The sequence below is a fragment of the Triturus cristatus genome, chromosome 7, assembly GCF_964204655.1.
Source record: "Triturus cristatus chromosome 7, aTriCri1.1, whole genome shotgun sequence".
NCBI classification, from domain to species: domain Eukaryota; kingdom Metazoa; phylum Chordata; class Amphibia; order Caudata; family Salamandridae; genus Triturus; species Triturus cristatus.
Genome location: NC_140590.1, coordinates 1,725,828,278 through 1,725,848,680, shown reverse-complemented (window position 1 = coordinate 1,725,848,680; position 20,403 = coordinate 1,725,828,278). Strand labels below are relative to the sequence as shown.

Here is a 20,403-nt window from a genome sequence, read left to right as displayed (position 1 = left end):
TGGCCCTGTTTCCTCCCGATTGCTTTCCATGGTCCTTTTGCTGCACTGCCGTTCTGCTTGCCATGTGTGATGCAATGTGCTGCTGCAACCCCTGACTTCTGCCATGTAAGGTTAGTTTGGTGCCATTGCCCAACTTCCTCCTGTCCTCTCTCGTATCTGAGCTCATATCCCTACCCCATTCCTCCTGCCCTCCCTGATTCAATGTACCAAACTTGCCAACATTTTGAACTTGGTAAGAGGGAGATGTTGAAACAAAATCTCGGGAATTGATTATTCCCTATTGATACACATTGAAAAAGAGGAAATTTTAAACAGGAGACAAATAAAATAAAGGCCTTTTGAGCTTAAATCATCGAGGTGTCGTGCCTGAATCTGGTCTGTTGGCATATATGGTTGTACTGCCATCAATGGTCTTTTATATTGCCACAGCATCTCTTGCTTGTACTGCATGGTTGGTTTGTTGCCCCTGCCCCCCTTTTCCCTGCCCTTCATGGTCTGTTGTGCCGCCACTGTCCCTCCTACCTGCACAGTGTGATCAACTTCTTTCCTCTGCACCCTCCTCCATGAGAGGGTCTTTTTCCCATAAAAATTATAGTTAGTGCTCTAAACAACTAAAATGAGGACATCTTTTCTGAGTTGTCAAATAATAAAAAGCATAATTTGCTATCTTTATGTTTTTTTATCCAGTTGAATACTTGATTATAGGATAGTAGAGGATGTGGCATTACAACCAGAGGTGCAGACTTTGCAACTTGGGAACCAGATTTGAATTTTGGCGTCAGCTCGACATCCTGTGATTCTGGCAAATCACTTAATCCCCCAAAGCCTAAAACCAAAATGAATGTGTCCTTTTGTAATGTAACTGATGCTCATGCAAAGCACTCCTATACCTTCGGGTCAAGTCTGCACTATACAAAAACTAAATAATTAAGTGTTTTGCACACTTCCCTGTGAAGTGTGGCTCAATGGCCAGAGCGCTGACTCCGGAGCGTGGGGATCACGGTTCGATCCACAGCGGCAGCAGCATCATGTGACTCTGGGCAATAGCTCAATTAATCTTGCCGACAGCACCTTGAAACCTTAAGGGGTGATTTGTTTGTGCTTTACAATTATTTATTATTATTACTTCTGTCATTGGACTACACTTGGGCTTCCAGAGAGCTACACTCTGCATCCCTTTGCCTCACCCACACACCCAGCATCCACCGCTTCAGAAGTTTAGCACACTCCTTTTCCTACCGTGCGGCCAGGACATGGAACAACCCCCCCTGCAGTTACGGGCCGCCTCTTCTCTTCTGAAATCCCGAAAGCTGCTGAAGACCTAGCTGTTCGACTGATCTCCACGTGCCCCCAGTGCCTGAATACAACCTGGGTGATTAGTTGTGCTATATAAGTCCATTGATTGATTGATTGATGTGCAGTAGATGCAGCAGCCACAAAGCCCCCAGTGATTCTCATTTCCTTCTGGGTCATGCCTTATCAACCTTAAAACTCTCAGAGTTCCAGCTAAAATACATGTTGGCAACCTTTTCTCCTTAAACCTCGAAAAGGCCTATATTTAGTAGGGTTGTGCAGAGTATTTACTACGTGAGAGTTATGAGTCTGCAGAGTTTCCCACTCTCCCTATGCGTACACACTAGTGTAGTTTTTCTCTCACAGGTGTAAGTTGGTGGGAGCACACCATGCTCTGCCTTTGATTCTTGAGCAGCATGCTATTTCGTTACCTCTCAGGGTTTTTTGTACAGAAGAGCAAGACACAAAATACACTCACTTACAAAACACTGTGAAAGTGCCAATTTGCATATGGAAGCCTGTCACATAGAGCTTTGCATGCTTTAGATTTCCATACCTTTTTGCCAGAAAAATGTGATGTTGATGAGAGAAATGTTTTGAAGCTTTGCACATCCCTAGCTTCAAGGTTAAGGAGCTGTTGAATCTCTGTGAAGGCACCAACCCCCAAAGGTGTGTCCATCTGTCAGTAAAATGGCTCCCACCCAGACCAGTCCTGAAGGGAGACATGGTCATTTGGGGATTACAGCACAGATTCCACATTACATAAAACTAATGGCAGCATACCTTATCCTGGTAGTCACAGGTGCCATTTCCTCCATCCTAATGGGATGTTCTTCAGGGAGGAGGAGGATTATTAGGATATTGGAGGGTCAGGGTTGGGGAGTACAGGAAGGGTGCTTTCAGGAAGAAATTCCTATTGCCCTTAATATAAGCACATCACACCTGTTAATGTATTGCAAGGAGCGGGTCCTGATGCCCTTCTGTTCTAAAGGTCATGCACTGGCAACCCTTTGATTAGCAAATGTGACTTAGGTAACATAGAGAATACATTCCAGTACGGATCCGAAACAATGACTTTAACAACAACTTCATCCATTTATATACAACAATGCACAAGTGTGTGCGTTTTAATGGTGATTATTAATCAAATGGATTTGGGGCCAGATGTACAATGGTTTTTAGTGTGCGCAAGCAGGTTTTTCGACCCCTTTGCGCAAAACTTTGGGCCCATGTACAAAACCTATTTTGCGGCTAGCTAATCAATTAGCGACTCGCAAATTAGGTTTTGTGACTTGCTATTAGGAAGGGGCGTTCCCTTCCTAATAGCGACTTAGGAGCCATATATGAATGTTTTGCAACCGCAATTGCGGTCGCAAAGCACACGCAAATTACCACCTACTTCAAGTAGATGCTAATGCAATCGCAAATGGGATGGGGTCCCCAGGGGACCCCTTCCCCTTTGCAAATGCATGCAAAAATATTTTTTAAAGACAGGCCATTAAAAATTTTTTACGAAAATGTTAAATTTTTCTCTTTTTTTTTAAATGCATCCCTTTTTTCTTTATGGAAAACGGGCTGCATTTAATTTTTAAAAAAAGCTGCTTTATTTCATTTTGATGTTTCATTAAAATATCGTTAAGTATCACATAATTCTTCTCTGTCGCTTCTTTAAGGTCTAAGGATCTTATCTCTTGTTCTAGATCTTCAATTTCTTTCTGTAGTTTAAGCAATTTCCTGTCTGTGTTGTCTATGAGAACATAACTGACAAATCCCAAACGCTGATGAGAACTCTCATAGACAACACAGACAGGAAATTGCTTAAACTACAGAAAGAAATTGAAGATCTAGAACAAGAGATAAGATCCTTAGACCTTAAAGAAGCGACAGAGAAGAATTATGTGATACTTCAAAATGAAATTAAAGAAAGGAAAGCAAGAAAGTTAAAACGAGATGAGATAGACTACAGAGAGAGGCAAGTGTATACATATGCGAGAAAGTATGACTATCTTTTCCAGACAGGAAAGGAACCAGAGAAGAATCAGAGGCAGGAGACCATTTCAATTTCTTCTAGCACCTCATCATTGAACGCACCAAATACTAGTGACAACGAGATAGAGAATGTGGGGGCATCATCTTCTTTCTCTTTTTTTCGAGAGGTACTGAGAATCAGGAAGGGGAACAGATTACCACCGATCCGCGACCCCACAAACGTAAAACCCGCAGAGGTCAAAGGGCAGGGAGACAAAGAAGACTACCGTACCAAATTGAGGTCAGGACAGAACAAGTAGTAAAGGCAGGGTCTGCAGATCACAGTGGGGTTATGAACCTTTCTTCCACACCATTAAATCAAGATATGGTCAATTTGCTTAAGAAAGGTTTGAGTTTCAACCCCATTAATGAGGGTGATGTGTGTAATACCAAGGTAGATCTTTATAAATTCACCAGAAACTTGAAATTGAAGAAATTCTTTGAAATGAACCCTGTACCTAATAAAGTTACTGTGCATACACCTACCGACTCCCCAAATGTGAATTTCAGTATTCAAGATGCATTAAACACACAACTCCTATTATCTTTAACGGACACGGAGGAAACCCCCCAACGCATGGAACAACTTTTACAGGAGCTGGATATTCAAATTGATTACTCACTTACTAGTGGGCTCCGAACCAAATCGAAGTGGACACCCACACTAATTAGTGGTAACTCAATCGACACATTTCACAAACCAGTACAGGCTGACCTCAATAAATTTGAAGACAAGAGGAATCAGAAGAAATCGAGATACTCTGACAATTTGTTGAAAGGGGAACGGGCAGCCCTGAAAGAACTAGCCATCAATAAGAATCTAGTAATCAGAGAAGCGGACAAAGGAGGCAATGTAGTGGTTATGGACAAGCAAGACTACAATGCGGAAATATTAACACAACTTAACGATACAACATACTATGAATTGGTGCATCATAACCCAAGGGGCCCTTTAACGCTACTAGTGAATAGGAACCTTACTTATTGGTATAACGATAATTTGCTTACTTTGGAGGAAATGACATATCTAAAAGTATTCAGACCTAATTTCCCATGTATTTACACACTCCCTAAGGTACATAAACATCTAACCTTCTGAAGAAGTCAGGGGTTTTTGTGCCCCATGACGAAACACGTGTTGGCTGGCTGGAATATCTGAATTCGTCATAAACAGAAGGACTGAATATACATCTTTACCTTGTGGTCCCTCATTTTCTTCAGATGCTTATTTTCATGAATCTGTCTTGAAACAAATGCTATTACGCGTATTACACAGAATTTAAGTCTGTTTGTGATTTGTTCGTACAGTGGGTCGTGGCCCACCACTAGAGGGTTTAGGGGTTTCATCCCTCTCCTGTGGCACCGTTTCAGATATATTTCTGGTTAACACTATACGTATCAATGTAAATAAAGAGAGCGCCCTGAAACAACCTGACAGAACAAATAACACCCCCCTTTTTGTAAATTATCAGATGATTATATTGAAAGGGTTTATGTAAGGGGATTAGACATTGACTGTATTACACTGCATTGCATTATTGACATTCTGTTTTCTAACCATGAAGAGGCCGCATATCACGCCAATTCAAATCAGCCTTGTGACACTCTTTCATAGAGTCCGGTTCTCAGAGCGTGGGTTGTGGTTTGACCTAATTGGCATGTGTTAGGTGTGAGATAGACTTGTAACTGTGCACAAGCATGAGGTGTTGCTGAAAGATGCGAGATTATTATCATGGCTTATCTGGGTACCTTCCATCCTGTGAGCAATTTCCTATAAAATTAAATTATGTGAATGAAAGAACCGGGGTCAGATGTACAAAGTATGTATGTGGCCACAAACACTCCCATTCTGAGTTTGCAACTGCAAAGATTTATTTTAAAATGCATTTAACCATTTTAGGAGTCAGTAAGTTTTTTATGACTCTTAAAAGTGCTTTAGAAGTGGAGCAGGAATCCCTCTTAGAAAGGGGTGTGTAGTGGGTGTGCCTTACAAATATCGGTCATACAACATTGAAAAGTCCCCTACCACCAAGTTGGGGTGGCAATCTGCTCACATATGGGAGGGGATACCGTTTGTGGATGTTAAAGGAAAATGGTTGTACCTTGGAGCGAAACCTGCTGCATTTAAAAAACAAAGTTTAATTTTTTTGGAAGGCATTCACAGATATGGTGGTCTGATAACCCCTGCAGGCCACCATCCTTCTGATGGGTCCAATCAGTGAAAGTCACCATTTGAGACCTATCTCATCATTATTGACATATGTTGAACTACGACACACTCTGAATGTGAATTTTCCTAACAGATCTAATTGTACATGGGTCAGTTTGAAAAATGATTTATTAGTCACAAAAACCCTGGTTGCAAATTGCGACCAGTATTTTTAGAACAGTAAGTAGTATATGCAGCCCATTGTAGCTGTTCTTGCATAAGAATTTAAGATGAGGAGAATAGTTGGGTTTCAGGTAAAATGTATAGAGGAAAGAGGAGACTCAGGGTGTTACTAAGGCTGTGAGTCAGGGCTTGAACCATCATAGAGAGGCCATTAAGAGACTTCATTGACTTAAATGCTGGACTCAGTGAAGAAGACCCTATTATAGTCACGAGGAAGGAGGCGAAGTAGTCCATACATTTGGCAAGAAAGTCGGGATCTTTGTCCAGAGGACATTTTATGGAAGTTAGATTTACTGGCGAGACTGGTACCTGGAAGTGAGCAACAAAGCTTCAAGGGGCAGCCGAAGGAATTTCGCGAACGGAGACCGTGAAAGAGTCACAGTGGGTAGTGGAGAGTTCACACTCATTGTGCCAAGCTAATGCTGAGATATTATGATAAGAGTTACACAATACCAACACATGGATGTAACTCAATGGAAGAGCACTTGATTATTAACAAAACCACGACTAGTTGTCTATACACCATCTCTTAAAACAAAGGGGTGAATGTCAAGCCTGAACAGCTGATCATTCTTTTGAAATTTCAAAGACCCCTCAACTGCACACGTCCCCCCATTGGCCGCTTTATTCTGCACTCATTAGACGTTTTACATCAGACAGAACAAGAACTTCTCCTCACTGTGGCAATCCCCCTCCCCCCTCCCCCAGCCAGGCAGTGCGCACCCTTCCTGTTTGATCAGTAGATGAAATAAGACCTTCTCTTGGTCTCATCAGTCTCTTTCCTGCCCATGCCTCAGAGGTGAGGGACACATTCAGTGCCAGAGTGACACCTGCAGAGATCATTTGCACTAAACCAATAGGAAAAATTCACGTTAGTCATACCTGGGGATGGCTGATGTCACATATGTGGACGTGAGAGTTTCTAAGACAGAGAGGATACCCCCAACCTCTCAAGAGAGCCCAGAAGGTAAGGATATTCTGCTATATGTCACGTATTGATGGGCATACCATACTTTCTTCAAGGAAAGCTTTTAAAATACTCATCAAAATTATATGGGTTTATCCCCTTTGTCCAGAAGTTGTTCATTTTTCATTAAATTCTATATTCATGTCTGAATTGGCCTGAAGTGTCTTTCTTCTTTCTCATCCTTTTACTTGTAATTACTTTTAAAATCCAGCCCCCCAAAATGCTTCCAAAATCTTTCTTTTTTTTTTTATTTGGGAAACTAGATGGCAGGTTAGATGTACTTTCCTCCTACAGACTTTTTTTTAGAACTGGGTGCTTAATCTGCAACCAATAAAGTTACTTCTCAGCATTACTTCTTAATTTAGGAAATACATGAGAAATAACGTGCAATTACATAGTTAGTGCATGAGTTTCTCCTTTTGTTAGTTCAATGATATGCTGTTGCGGCAGTAGAACAGTATTACTCCAATTTAATGGAAGTGGAAAAAAAACGGTGGTAATCGGGCGGCTGGACACGTTTTCCTAAAAATGGCCGTACCATAGAATTGCAAATCACCCCTGTTGTGTCACTGAAGGTGTGCAATCGATTCCTCCACCACAAACTGTGAGCAATGGCGCCGGATGAAAAAGACAGTATACGTGAGTGATTCTAGCTGTGCACTGCAGTAGAATTAAGGCGTGGATGACAGTGGTCTGTGCTGTGGGCTGTGCCTTGAGTTTTCACAGTATTCACTGGTGTAATTTTGGCTCTGCGTGTTTTTTTGATAAGCACTTTTATGTGTATTTTCCACAACACTCCTTTTGTGCCAAAAAACAGCACGGGAGCTCGTGTTTTTTACTGTTTTTTGTGAACTGACTCATATCCTGTGTGTTCTTTGCAACAATATGTGTAATTCATGAACCTGAGTATGGGATCCCCAAAGGTAGTGAACTGGCACACAGAGGTGGGGAAAAACGTACTTTTTATGTTTTATAATTGTTTTCCTACATATTCTTACATCTAAAATTACGTTTAATCTCAACCATAAATAATGACTCTTGGCGCCATTCACTTTCTAGCACTCACTCTCACTTAACTTGCACCTCAATGGTGCTGAGTTACACTTGAGGTTACTCCTGCCCCCAGGCAGGGAGAACACGCGAGGCCAGTCTACGCTGCGCTGCCCACACGAGGACAGGGCAGAGACTGAGTGGTTTCTGTAATGGAACAGATGAGCAGAACAGGAGTGGAGTGCGAGGATAACCAGAGCAATCATCAATTATCAATGATCAGGGAGTCTTGAGTCAGAACAATACATCACTTTTTGTTGGTGCCTTTGGTGGGTCTCCCTGGGGGCCTCATTTATGGGATTTTGGCATAGGGCACCTTGCTGCACTGCCCTACACCACAGTGAAAAGGCAGCAATGCAGCGTATTTATGCAGCATGGTTGGTTTCTTAGTTTATGTGGACCTCCACAGAAATCCGTAATCATAAAAATGAATGAAGCAATATGGTGCATTCCTGACCTTTCTCCCTACGCTGGCGCTGTTCCGGTGGCCTAGTGCCAACGTAGGCACCCTTGCACCATGGTGCAAGGGTGCATCTGTTGCATGCAGGATTGTTTTTTTGCCGGAAGGGGCACCTTCCTGTGCCAAAACAATCCTAAGAGGCGTTTTCTTCATTCTATGTGTGCTGCAAGATGCATTTTGAAATGCATAATAAAATAGTTAATTTTGTTTCTAATTCCTTGCTTACAGTTCTAGTACAGTGGGCTATGATTGTATCTTTCTGCTATTATACTTATGCCAGACCCTTTTAGGATTCATGAACATCAGTATTTTATTTGTTGCCTCTTAGTATCCCACAATAACTTTTATTGCCAACTTGGGCAGTGACCGGCTTTTTGATAAATTCTTTCATTTAAGATGTCATTTAATCGTAGCTATCTATCTTATTACATGTTGGCCCACTTGGGCGTTGACACATTTGGGCAGTGCTTAGCTAACTCCCACCATATTTATGTACACGATCCCACTGTGCCTTAAACAGTTGGGCTGGCTTGCAATCTACTGTATTTTAACTCTTGGCGGAGTATGCGTGCTGGTGCTCTGCATAGTTCCACAGAGTAGAAAAAAAACCTCAGTCGAACTACGCGTAGCTCTTCTTCACCCCGGGACCAGAGTCACCACACAAAGCAGTATGATTTTTTTTTTAAAACACCACTTACCTTGTCTGCATGCTCCTGGCCGCAGTGTCTCCCTTCTTCCCGCGGGCACCTCCTCGCATCCCTGAAGGTTTATGTCTTCCATGAACTGCGCATACGCAGTTCAAGCATGACGTAATACCTACAGGGACGCGGGGGGGGAGGAGGACGCCAGAAGAAGGAAGACACCGCGGCGAGGAACAGGGCAGGCAGAAGACAAGGTAAGTGGTGTTTTAAAAAAAAAAACATTTTAATGGGGCTGGCCTCGTACTCCGCTCTGCCACAGAGGCGGAGTTTTGCTCAACTTTGCATTCCCAGCGGAGCGCGGAGTTAGTAAATCTATGCAAACTCCACTGGCGGAGTGGAGTACGACACCCGGGGTTACTGTATTCCAGATTTGTTTCATTGATTGTATATTGTTTCCTTCCTTTCACTGGAATTTGTCCCATTTATGGTCAATTTGGCTGTATTGAGCTGTTGTCAACTAATTTGATATTCCGAGATGGCCACCATAGCCACTTTCACCATAATGTCCTTTGTTTATTTCCCTGCATTTATGTTGGTAACACATCACCTTACTCATGATTTATGAGGCCACTCAAAGCCATGCTTTGCATGGCTTCATAAATTTAAATCAGAGCCTTTCGTCACACATCATAAGTAAGCCCCTGGGTATCTGCTTTTCGTGCACAAAAATCTGGATATCTGAGATCTCTATTTCTGTAGCTGTCCCTCACTCTCTATCACACACACAACACCTGTATGAACACACACATACACACACACACAAATCTCAACATCTGTGCATGAACCAGGAGGTTCAGGTGAAAAAGGTAAGGTCTTGGGAGGATGTATCACTCTTTCTAGAACTACCGCTTCCCAATCACGCACACTTCCGCACAATGTATGTCACTATATCGTGGTCGAATTATCAACCAACCAAACTATTGCATCGACTATTTTAACTACAACTATATTGTCATGGTTGGTTGATATTGCTATGTGAAGATATAATAAATTCCTACCTCCATATCTACTTGCTTTTGTTGTAGTCGCTGTAGTTGATACAATGTTTTGTGTAGATCAATATTTTAAAAGGGATATAGTGCCCATTTTACAATAGTCGTGCATTGTGCAGGGTTGTAGTTTATGATTGTGAGAGATTATTAGAGAAAGAACCACCGCTGGCTACTGGTGTATCTATGTGAGGTAATCGGGTTGGTGCTTAATTGAATTAGTGTTTTACACATATGAAGGTTTAAGGTGGTTTGTTTCAGGCAAAGTAATTCTCTAACCTGTCCCAGATGTGTCTATCTGGAGATTTCCATGGTGAATGTTGCAGAGATATTGCCTGCGCCCCAAATATGCATGATCCAGTTAATCCAAAAATTAAACGAGGCCTTGTGTGTGTTCTTCCAGTTGTTTAGGTCTATTTTTGAAGCTGATGTGAGTAACCGGTCCATTAGTGCCCTGTCTGCTTGGTTATCTAAGTCTGCGTTAAGAAAACCCTCATTCAGTCTCCTCTCACTACCTCTCTCTTTTTATCTTTCTTAATTATTTTTCTTCGTATTAATTTTAAGTTGGATAAGTCTTCTGAACCAACCACAGTCTACGGACTGCTGTGTGACTTCTCCATTGTACATGATTTCAGGCCACTTTATGGCCACTTTATGTATTATCGTTTGCCTTATGTATTATTAATGTATAATTTGTTATCTCAAAACTCAATAAAAACCTTTGAAATACAAATAGTGATATAGTGGGTCTCAGTCTTGCAGATACTTAGGGAATGTGACCCCCCCCCCAGTCAGAATGCCTATAGTTAGAGGGTTTGTAAGAGAGGGTGTGCCGGAAGATCTTCCAGTGATCAGGACCTATGTGTAGCTACATCTCCACCAGTAGGGACCTGAACCAGAAGAATAAAGGGCAAAGTAATGTAATGAAAAAACTCCTGAGCCTTCTGTGCTCCATCCTCTTGTTACTTTGGTTCTACAAGCATGTATAATATGGTCTTTATTTCACTTCTTTCTTTTTATCTAATGTGTTGCTCGAGTTGATAGTACCACAAAACTTCAGTGACCGAGAGCTTATAATTATCCACATAACATTTGAGTTTCAGAAACACATTCAGGGGCTATTTCAATTATCCTAGCCCTACCATACATGCACCTATATTTTTCAAAACTATTATATTTTTTATATTTTTTAAACAGCTATCTTATTTGGCAGTACGCTTTAGATGTCAAGGATTTTTATTTCATTACACTGTTCCTAAAGGCCCTTTCAACAGTAAATAATTCGATATCAATATGACACTGTAGCGGTTCATGTTGGGCTAGAATTGACCGATGTGATGGTTAACATACACTTTTACCCCATATGTTTTAATCCATTGACATGTTGAGCACCCCATTTCATTTCATCCTAAAATTTCGCACTAGGAAAATCCCTTCAGATTAGCACGAGCAGCCCCGTGCTGAGGTGCTCACATGCCTGAACTTAGATGCTGTTTTTACCCCACACTTTCACATCATTGCCGCTCCAGTGGTGCCTAGCAGGCCTCCCTCTCATGCCCTCAATGGATAGCTGGCCAGAACTGGAGCTGAGATTTCTGAGGTCACGCATGGGCCCATTCATGCCCCCCTATAAGTTTTCATTCAGACCTTTGCATCGATGCTCCTCTATGTATACACGGCTGGGGTTTTGTATACAGCAATGTCCCTTGTTTAACATGGATACTTATGTGAGCATCTGTGTACTGAGGTGCTCACATGCCTGAAAGTTAGATGTAAGAGCACAGCTCATAGGTTGGGTGCGCTCTGCAAGCCATGAAACAGTTGGAAGGGTTGACAAGGTGGCTTTCTGCATATATTCTCCTTTTTAATGACACAAGTGTTGATGGGCAATGTTGAGTATACTTTTTTCATACTCCTTGACACAATCCCTATGTCCTATTCCGGGGATTTGTAATCAAGTGCCATGGTTTTAAGAACTCCTTTGAAAGATTGCCCTGTTTTCTTTTTATTATTCCTTACTACAAGATACAGCTCTGTGGTAAAGGTGGCCTTTTCAGGCTTGAGAGTGCACTAAACCATTTTGGATAAGATAACCTGCATTTTCACACTGGGCATGAGTTTGCTTGTTGGTGCTGGCCACTGGGCGCACCTAACCAATACATGTGGAATTATAATTGTGTCCTATTGTTTTGGTGTGATGTTGTCTGAACACTTCTCATTTTCATCCTACTTTCTATTTTGTGGAGCTTCGGTGGACCCTGTGATCTGTTAGGCGATCCAGTTTGTGAGACCGTTAGTATTGTTTTACTTTCTTAGCAGAGTAAATTTCTTCTTTGGGTCCTGATAAATGAGTTGGAACCATAGTTGGGTCAATGGTAGGCAGGAACATGTTGACTACATAAAAGGTGTATATTTTATATCTCGGAGGGCAGCCCAAGTACCCGCGACAGGCAAGGGCCCAAAACATATTGAGGTGACATCAAAATTGCCTATCACCAAATAACCTGGTTTTGCAAGGGGGGTTACCTGGGTTTTTGGCCCCCTGCTCGGCGGCCAGCTAGGGAAACGTACCAAACCCACACATTTCTGAAAACTAGAGACCCAGGGGATTCCAGGGAGGTATAGCTTGTGTGGATTCCCCAATGTTTCCTTACCCAGAATCCCCTGCAAACTTCAAATTTAGCAGACATTTTTGTGTGGGAAAGTTGTGGCATCACTGGGCTGACACAAATTGCCTGTTGTGGGTACTTGGGCCTCCCACACGAGTGAGGCACCATTTTTATCGGGAGACCTGGGGAACACTGGATGGTAGGAAATTTGTGTCAGCCCGGTGATGCCACAACTTTCCCACACAAAAATGTATGAAAAAAGTTTTGTGTATGCAACTGGTCTGGAATGCGCCTTCAAACTGAAGAGTCATTATTTCTAATATACCGGCGACAGTCCAGTCGCGAAAACGCACCACACATAGGACTGATGGGGGCCACCGAGACACAGAACTGCCTGAAGTCTCCATGTGGGATATCAGTTGGCATCAAAGGTAAAACTTCTCACGTTGGAGGCCCACCGAAGGGTTGACAATTTTAATTACTAGTATGTAATAAGAATGGCACCTACTGAAGGGAATAATGCAGGAAAGGCACCGAGTAATATCCACTCAAAGGATTGTAAATATGGACTTCATATCCAAGCATGCAACACATATTGAACTTACTTGCTGCCTATTGCAGGCCATTATAAGTCACATGCTGAGGAGTGTGCCTCTTCTAATCAGTCTGTGCCGTTACATGTAAATGCCTGTGATCAAGGGGCTTGATGCCCCGAAACGTGTAAGGCGGAACAATTAACTCCGCGTGCTGGCATGCTGCTTTGCCCAGTAAATGAACTGGTCTGCAGTGTGCCTTCAAACTGAGGAGTCATTGTTTCTAATATATATATATATATGTATATTACCTACTGGCGGTCGCCAGTAGGTAGTTATAGTTAGGACCACGTTTCCATAGGAAAACCGCAACATTCTATTTTGAATAACTTTGGCGCCGGACGACGAATCCTCGCGAAATTTTCACAATAGGTGGGGCGCTACGCTCCGCTCCTACCCTGAAAGTCTCGGGGGGATTCGTCAAGTGGGGGCTGAGATAAAAGGGGGGTCCCAAAACGCGTTTTTCCCATGCATTTTTCCATAGGACCTTTAGACACAGCTACAGCCCGAACGGCTGAACAGAGTTACTTGAAATTTGGCAGAGAGGTAGTCCTCAGGTCAAGGAAGTGCCTTTTGTAGGTCTGGTGTAAATCTGTTCAGTAGTTTCTGAGAAAATAGCCTTTAAATCAATATATATATCTGAGCCAGCTTACGGTGCACTTACGGTGCGCTTACCGTACGCGTACGGTGACGTGCGCGAGCGCGATTCTGATTGGCTGATAGATCTTAGTAAACATTCGAATCGGTCGAAACCAGGAAGCGGCGGCCGCCATTTCGTGTGTTTCAGTCAGAAAAAAAAAGGGAGATAACTTGAAAAGGGGGCAAGGAAGAGAGTTACAGACCCCCTAACATTTGAAAGGGGGTCAAAGAAGGACAGAAAAGTACAAAAAAAACATTTATTAATTTTAAAAAAAATCGCGGGTACGCGTACGGTAAGCTTACCGTACACGTACGGTAGAAAAAAAAAAAAAAAAATGAAATGAAATGCAGATTTAAGTGTTTAGATATTAGGGGGCTCTGAAAAGAGCCGTTGTGTTTATTAAGTGATTTTTTAGAGGTACCTACAAGTAAGTACCAATGCAGAGTCTAAGGTTCAAGAGGAAGACTCTGTTCCCTTCATCATTGAAGTGTACACCATCTCCTCTATAAATGTCTTGCATGTCGTAACGCAATTTGTTGTGGTAAATGGAACCCATACCATAGTCACGGAGGAAAGCAGAAACAGATTTGTTGACGTGCTTCCTTGCTTTGTCAATCTGCGGAGAAAAATGATTGGACCAGTTCCATTTTTGCCTTTGGCATATGTTAGAATACACAAAGGCAGTTTTAGGGAAAAGTGAAAACAGTTGTGCAAAGGTCTCCTTCATAAGCATTTCCAGACCTACCCCAGTCAAAGTGCCTAGGTCATTGCCACCAGAGTGCTCTATTATGAGGTCAGGGTGTTGGATTTGCATGAAGGATTTCACCAATGGCATCAATTGGTGCCACTTTAACCCTCTCTGACCAATCCATTTAATGTCTACATTTGGCAAAGCAAGGTCTCTCACCATACCTGTTTTCTCTGCATACTTTTCACTCCAGAAGACATAGCTGTGCCCTACAATCCACACTGTGAACATCTTCTAAGGAGATCTGGATGCACTCAGGAGGTGTATTTCAGTAGAATGGGAAAAAAAATGAAAGACAGTTTGGAAATGGAGGCATACATATTTTTTTTTTTAAAAAGAACTGATTGGCTGTTTCATACCATTCTACAATAAAAACTAGGCTGTATGTGTAAATTTATAGAAGCATGTTTTGTATTGGTACAGAAAAATGTGTTACCAAAGAACAGTACTATGGATTTGCTGTTAGGTTTGAAAAGTCAAGCACTCCTGCTCTTTGGAAATGAAACATTGTTTGGTGAACTTCTGACCTAACTCTACACAGCAGTGTTTCAAGAGCTGTTGCTATGGTAGCAGGCAGAAGTCAAGTTGGGGGAAGGGTACTAGGCAGAAGTCAAGTTGGGGGAAGGGTACTTTTGGAAAAGGGTTGGTTTTCAACCAATAGAAATGTGTGATTACATTTGAAAAAATAGGGGGAAGCACTGAGATTTGAAACTTACATATATATGTGTGGAAAAAGAGAGGGAAACTTTGCCATTATCTGGTTCTGCTGAGAGGAGAGAGGTGTACAGAACAGAGATCCTGGCTCTGATAATCTGCTGTTTGAGTGCCACATTTCTTTCACAACTAACTAATTTTAAAGGTGAGTTTAGAGTTTGAGAGGGGATGTATATGGTAAATTAAGAAATGAATAATAGAATTGGAATTCCTTTTGTTGAAGTTGTGTTTATTATTTTGTGTTTTGGGAGAAATTTAAATGTGAGGAACATGTAAAATAATATGGACTATGTTTTTACGATAAATTAAGGTGTACTGGTATAAATAAGGAATACTTTTAGGGTTTGAGGTTCCAGTCAGTAATGCAAATACATTCAGCATCACTAAGGCTGGTCGCCCTTGCTGGAGTGTAGTCAGTCACCAAGGTTACACATGTTGCTGGTCTCAGAAAGCTTTTTGGTATTGCTCTGGTGATTTTGCATTTGCATTAGATGGAAAGGGGGAGCTATTTTTTTATGCAGAAGCAGACTCTTAGCACACAGTCAGCTGCTTATCCTGTGGTATCATGCACAGTATTCACAACCGAGTGGGGTTTGAGGTTGCAGTCAGTAATGCAAATACATTTAGCATCACTAAGGCTGGTTGCCCTTGCTGGAGTGTAGTCAGTCACCCAGGTTACACATGTTGCTGGTCTCAGAAAGCTGTTTGGACATGTGCTTTTTTAAGAATCTGAAAAGTGGATTCAAAATGTGTCAGATTGTAAAAGTACTTATCACTTGCCAAAAGAAAAGAGTAGTAGGTGTGCTTTCCAATTGGCAAAGAAATTTCGTTTTCTGACTAATATGAAAACATGAGTCTGTGTGGAAAGAGGAATTACAGGCTGAGATTTATTGCGTATTGCTCTGGTGATTTTACATTTGCATTAGATGGCAAGGGGGAGCTATTTTTTTATGCAGAAGCAGACTCTTAGCACACAGCCAGCTGCTTATCCTGTGGTATCATGCACAGTATTCACAACCGAGTGGGGTTTGAGGTTGCAGTCAGTAATGCAAATACATTTAGCATCACTAAGGCTGGTTGCCCTTGCTGGAGTGTAGTCAGTCACCCAGGTTACACATGTTGCTGGTCTGAAAAAGCTGTTTGGAAATGTGCTTTTTTAAGAATCTGAAAAGTGGATTCAAAATGTGTCAGACTGTAAAAGTACTTATCACTTGCCAAAAAAAAAGAGTAGTAAGTGTGCTTTCAAATTGGCTAAGAAATTTCATTTTCTGACTAATATGAAAACATGACTGTGTGGAAAGAGGAATTACAGGCAGAGATTTATTGCGTATTGCTCTGGTGATTTTACATTTGCATTAGATGGAAAGGGGGAGCTATTTTTTTCTGCAGAAGCAGACTCTTAGCACACAGCCAGCTGCTTATCCTGTGGAATCATGCACAGTATTCACAACCGAGTGGGGTTTGAGGTTGCAGTCAGTAATGCAAATACATTTAGCATCACTAAGGCTGGTTGCCCTTGCTGGAGTGTAGTCAGTCACCCAGGTTACACATGTTGCTGGTCTCAGAAAGCTGTTTGGACATGTGCTTTTTTAAGAATCTGAAAAGTGGATTCAAAATGTGACAGACTGTAAAAGTACTTATCACTTGCCAAAAAAAAGAGTAGTAAGTGTGCTTTCAAATTGGCAAAGAAATTTCATTTTCTGACTAATATGAAAACATGACTGTGTGGAAAGAGGAATTACAGGCAGAGATTTATTGCGTATTGCTCTGGTGATTTTACATTTGCATTAAATGGAAAGGGGGAGCTATTTTTTTCTGCAGAAGCAGACTCTTAGCACACAGCCAGCTGCTTATCCTGTGGAATTATGCACAGTATTCACAACCGAGTGGGGTTTGAGGTTGCAGTCAGTAATGCAAATACATTTAGCATCACTAAGGCTGGTTGCCCTTGCTGGAGTGTAGTCAGTCACCCAGGTTACACATGTTGCTGGTCTCAGAAAGCTGTTTGGACATGTGCTTTTTTAAGAATCTGAAAAGTGGATTCAAAATGTGACAGACTGTAAAAGTAAATATCTCTTGCCAAAAAAAAGAGTAGTAAGTGTGCTTTTAAATTGGCAAAGAAATTTCGTTTTCTGACTAATATGAAAACATGACTCTGTGTGGAAAGAGGAATTACAGGCAGAGATTTATTGCGTATTGCTCTGGTGATTTTACATTTGCATTAGATGGAAAGGGGGAGCTATTTTTTTCTGCAGAAGCAGACTCTTAGCACACAGCCAGCTGCTTATCCTGTGGAATCATGCACAGTATTCACAACCGAGTGGGGTTTGAGGTTGCAGTCAGTAATGCAAATACATTTAGCATCACTAAGGCTGGTTGCCCTTGCTGGAGTGTAGTCAGCCACCCAGGTTACATATGTTGCTGGTCTCAGAAAGCTGTTTGGACATGTGCTTTTTTAAGAATTTGAAAAGTGGATTCAAAATGTGACAGACAGTAAAAGTACTTATCACTTGGCAAAAAAAAAGAGTAGTAAGTGTGCTTTCAAATTGGCAAAGAAATTTCGTTTTCTGCCTAATTTCAAACCATGACTCTGTGTGCACACAGGAATTGTTTAGATATTTAATTTGTGAAGGTGTTATTGTGATTTTTACTTGTAGGAAAGGGGTACTTAGTATTTTAAGATTTGAAAAGATCATAAAAAATGTAGTAATATATTTAAATAAAATAAAGGAATTTTGTTTTAGTTTTTTTCAGGTATTGCTGAAGAGCAGTGAACAAAATTTAAGATGCCTACAAAATCCAGACTAAGGAAAAACCACAAAAAAACTATATTTGAAGACAACTGGAGGAACTAAGTTAGTTGGAGATGCTCATGTTGGGAAAAAGAGAAAGTCTTCTGGTAAGCAGACAAAAGATTTTTTAAAGAACATTTTCAAAAAAAGGAAAAATGTACAAAATGTCTGTACTGGAAAGAATGTTTTAAATAGAAAAGAACAGGAAAAAATTGAGCATTTAGTTAATGCAAATATACCTTCTGCAACTAAAAAGTTAAACTTAAACAGAAAAACAGCGTTTAAAGAGATACGTAGAAAAATGTTTCAGAGAAGAGTTATGTCCAATTTGATAAAGGATGTGAAGAAATATAAGCAAAAGGCTAAATTTTATAAGAGAAAAAAAGAAATTGAAGCCATTGCAGCTAAGGCATTAGAATTAAAAAGAAAACTATTCATTTTAATTTTGAATACGATGCATACATTAGATAAAATGGTCAATGTACTGAAATCACAAAGCAAAAGGAAAAGAGTAGTGAAAAGAACAAACTTTTGTAAAGTGTTTTTAGGAGAATGGATGCATAGGTCAAGTAGTGAACCTTTTTTTAATGAAGAGAGTTATTTTCAAAGTAATAGTTTGCTGCATGCAGTTGACACCAGAGGTCGTGCTTACGAAGTGAAAAATGGTTGCATAATGGAGAAGGAGAAAATGGTTCCAAGAGATGAAGTACAAGTGATGGCGGATGAGGCTATGGGGAGACGTCCTAAAGCCCCAGTGTACACTTGGAATGGTAGTAGTATTTGCACTGTGCGTCAGGAATCTATTGATAAATTTCATGAGTTTCTAAGAGAATATAGTAAAAAAAAGTGTGAAACAGAAGATTAAGGTGCTTCAAAGTCTAGATCCATGCAGAGTGAGAGAGAATACTGGTTTGCAGGGTCATTCTCTGGCTTGTCTATCTAGAAAAGTGTGTAAAAGTGTTTTTCATCATTTTAGGATGCTGGCTGTTCATCATACTGAAATGAGAAAGTTTGTGAGACGGTTGTATTTTGCTAAAAGTCCAGCAATAAAGTTAGATGAATTGAATAGGGCTCTGTTCCGTGGAACGGTATCAGATGTAGAGAAGTTTGTTGATGAAATTCAGTTTTGTTATTTTGGTCCTGAACAAGACAGTGCAGAAAAGGACACAGTAAATGAGGAAGAAGTGGAAGAGAATGTGGAACCCTCTGTAAGTAAGACATTTAATGATCACATAACAAAATTTGCAATAATCTCTAATGAAAGACCAAATGTTACTTGTATTTGTTGCCGCAGAACTCATTATAGAAAACAAACCAGGAATGTTGATCTCTACAGAAAAAGTGAAAATGAAGATAATTATAAGTGGAAGGATTTTGCCACATATATATTTCTTGAAAATTGTTTTGAATTGGGTGAAGATCAGCGTATTTGTAAATACTGTTACAACAAGTTAGAGGAAAATAGAATGCCGACCAGAGCTGTACATAATAATTTAGAATTGGATCTTATTCCTGCCGAACTTTCTGAATTAAATACATATGAGTCTATACTTATTCAATGTGTTCATCCGTTCCAGACCATAGTACGTATGGAGCCCAAAACTGGTAAATTACCTCCTTCAGATTTACTGAGAGGTTTAAAAGGTAGAGTGGTGTATTTGCCCTTGGATTTGAAGAAAAATATGGAAACTATTGATGCAGATACTTTGGAAACTGAACCATTAGTTATTCTGGTTAATGGTGTACCTACAAAGAATAAGAAGATTTGGCAGGAGCTGGTAGATGTACGGAAAGTACAAAGAGCAAATTTGTATTTGAAAAGGAATAACAAATGGTATGAATCAATTTATATAGAAGAGGAAGAAGATTTACAAGAAGACACAGAAACACCAACTGGACAAATTGAAAAAGTGGACAAGTCAAAGGAAGAAGAAATTTATGAACATTTTAGCATACATCCTCTTCATTCAAAAGAAGTTATGGAAGACAATATTGATCTGTTTCAGATGAGGAAAGCAAAAGGAACTCCCGTGAGTGGATGGGAGGAGAGCTTGGAAGCTCGATGTTTTCCCCAGCTGTTTCCTACAGGAAAAGGAGGACGATACGATGAACGTCCAGAACAGATTCCAGCTTCTGAGTATCGGACTACAAGACTATATGCAGAAGATTCAAGATTTCGACAAAGTATTCCTTATTTATTCCATCTTTTATTTGAAAGCGACTTGTCTGCATTATCATATGCAGTAAATCACATTTTAAAAAGTGGAGTACATTTACAAAATGTGTCTGCTAAGGATTTTATGGAGAAAGTGCAGCACCTTACCCTAAGCTGTGCTGAGTACGCTTGGGATGATTTACTGGATTTTCTACGAGAGGCAAACTCAAACATTAAAAACATCGAATACAAGACAGCTGGAGAACTGTGCT

At 40.8% G+C, this 20,403-nt stretch overlaps 1 protein-coding gene across 1 annotated transcript in view; it reads left to right on the top strand.

Moving 5' to 3' along the window:
- Window positions 1-6,488: 6,488 nt before the first annotated feature.
- LOC146812904 (uncharacterized) overlaps window positions 6,489-20,403 on the top strand; it is a 206,839-nt gene continuing 192,924 nt past the window's right edge. The window contains exon 1 of the mRNA XM_085615223.1: window positions 6,489-6,680. Coding sequence (XP_085471349.1) covers window positions 6,602-6,680 — 79 coding nt within the window. The 5' untranslated portion in view covers window positions 6,489-6,601. The remainder of the gene's footprint in view (window positions 6,681-20,403) is intronic.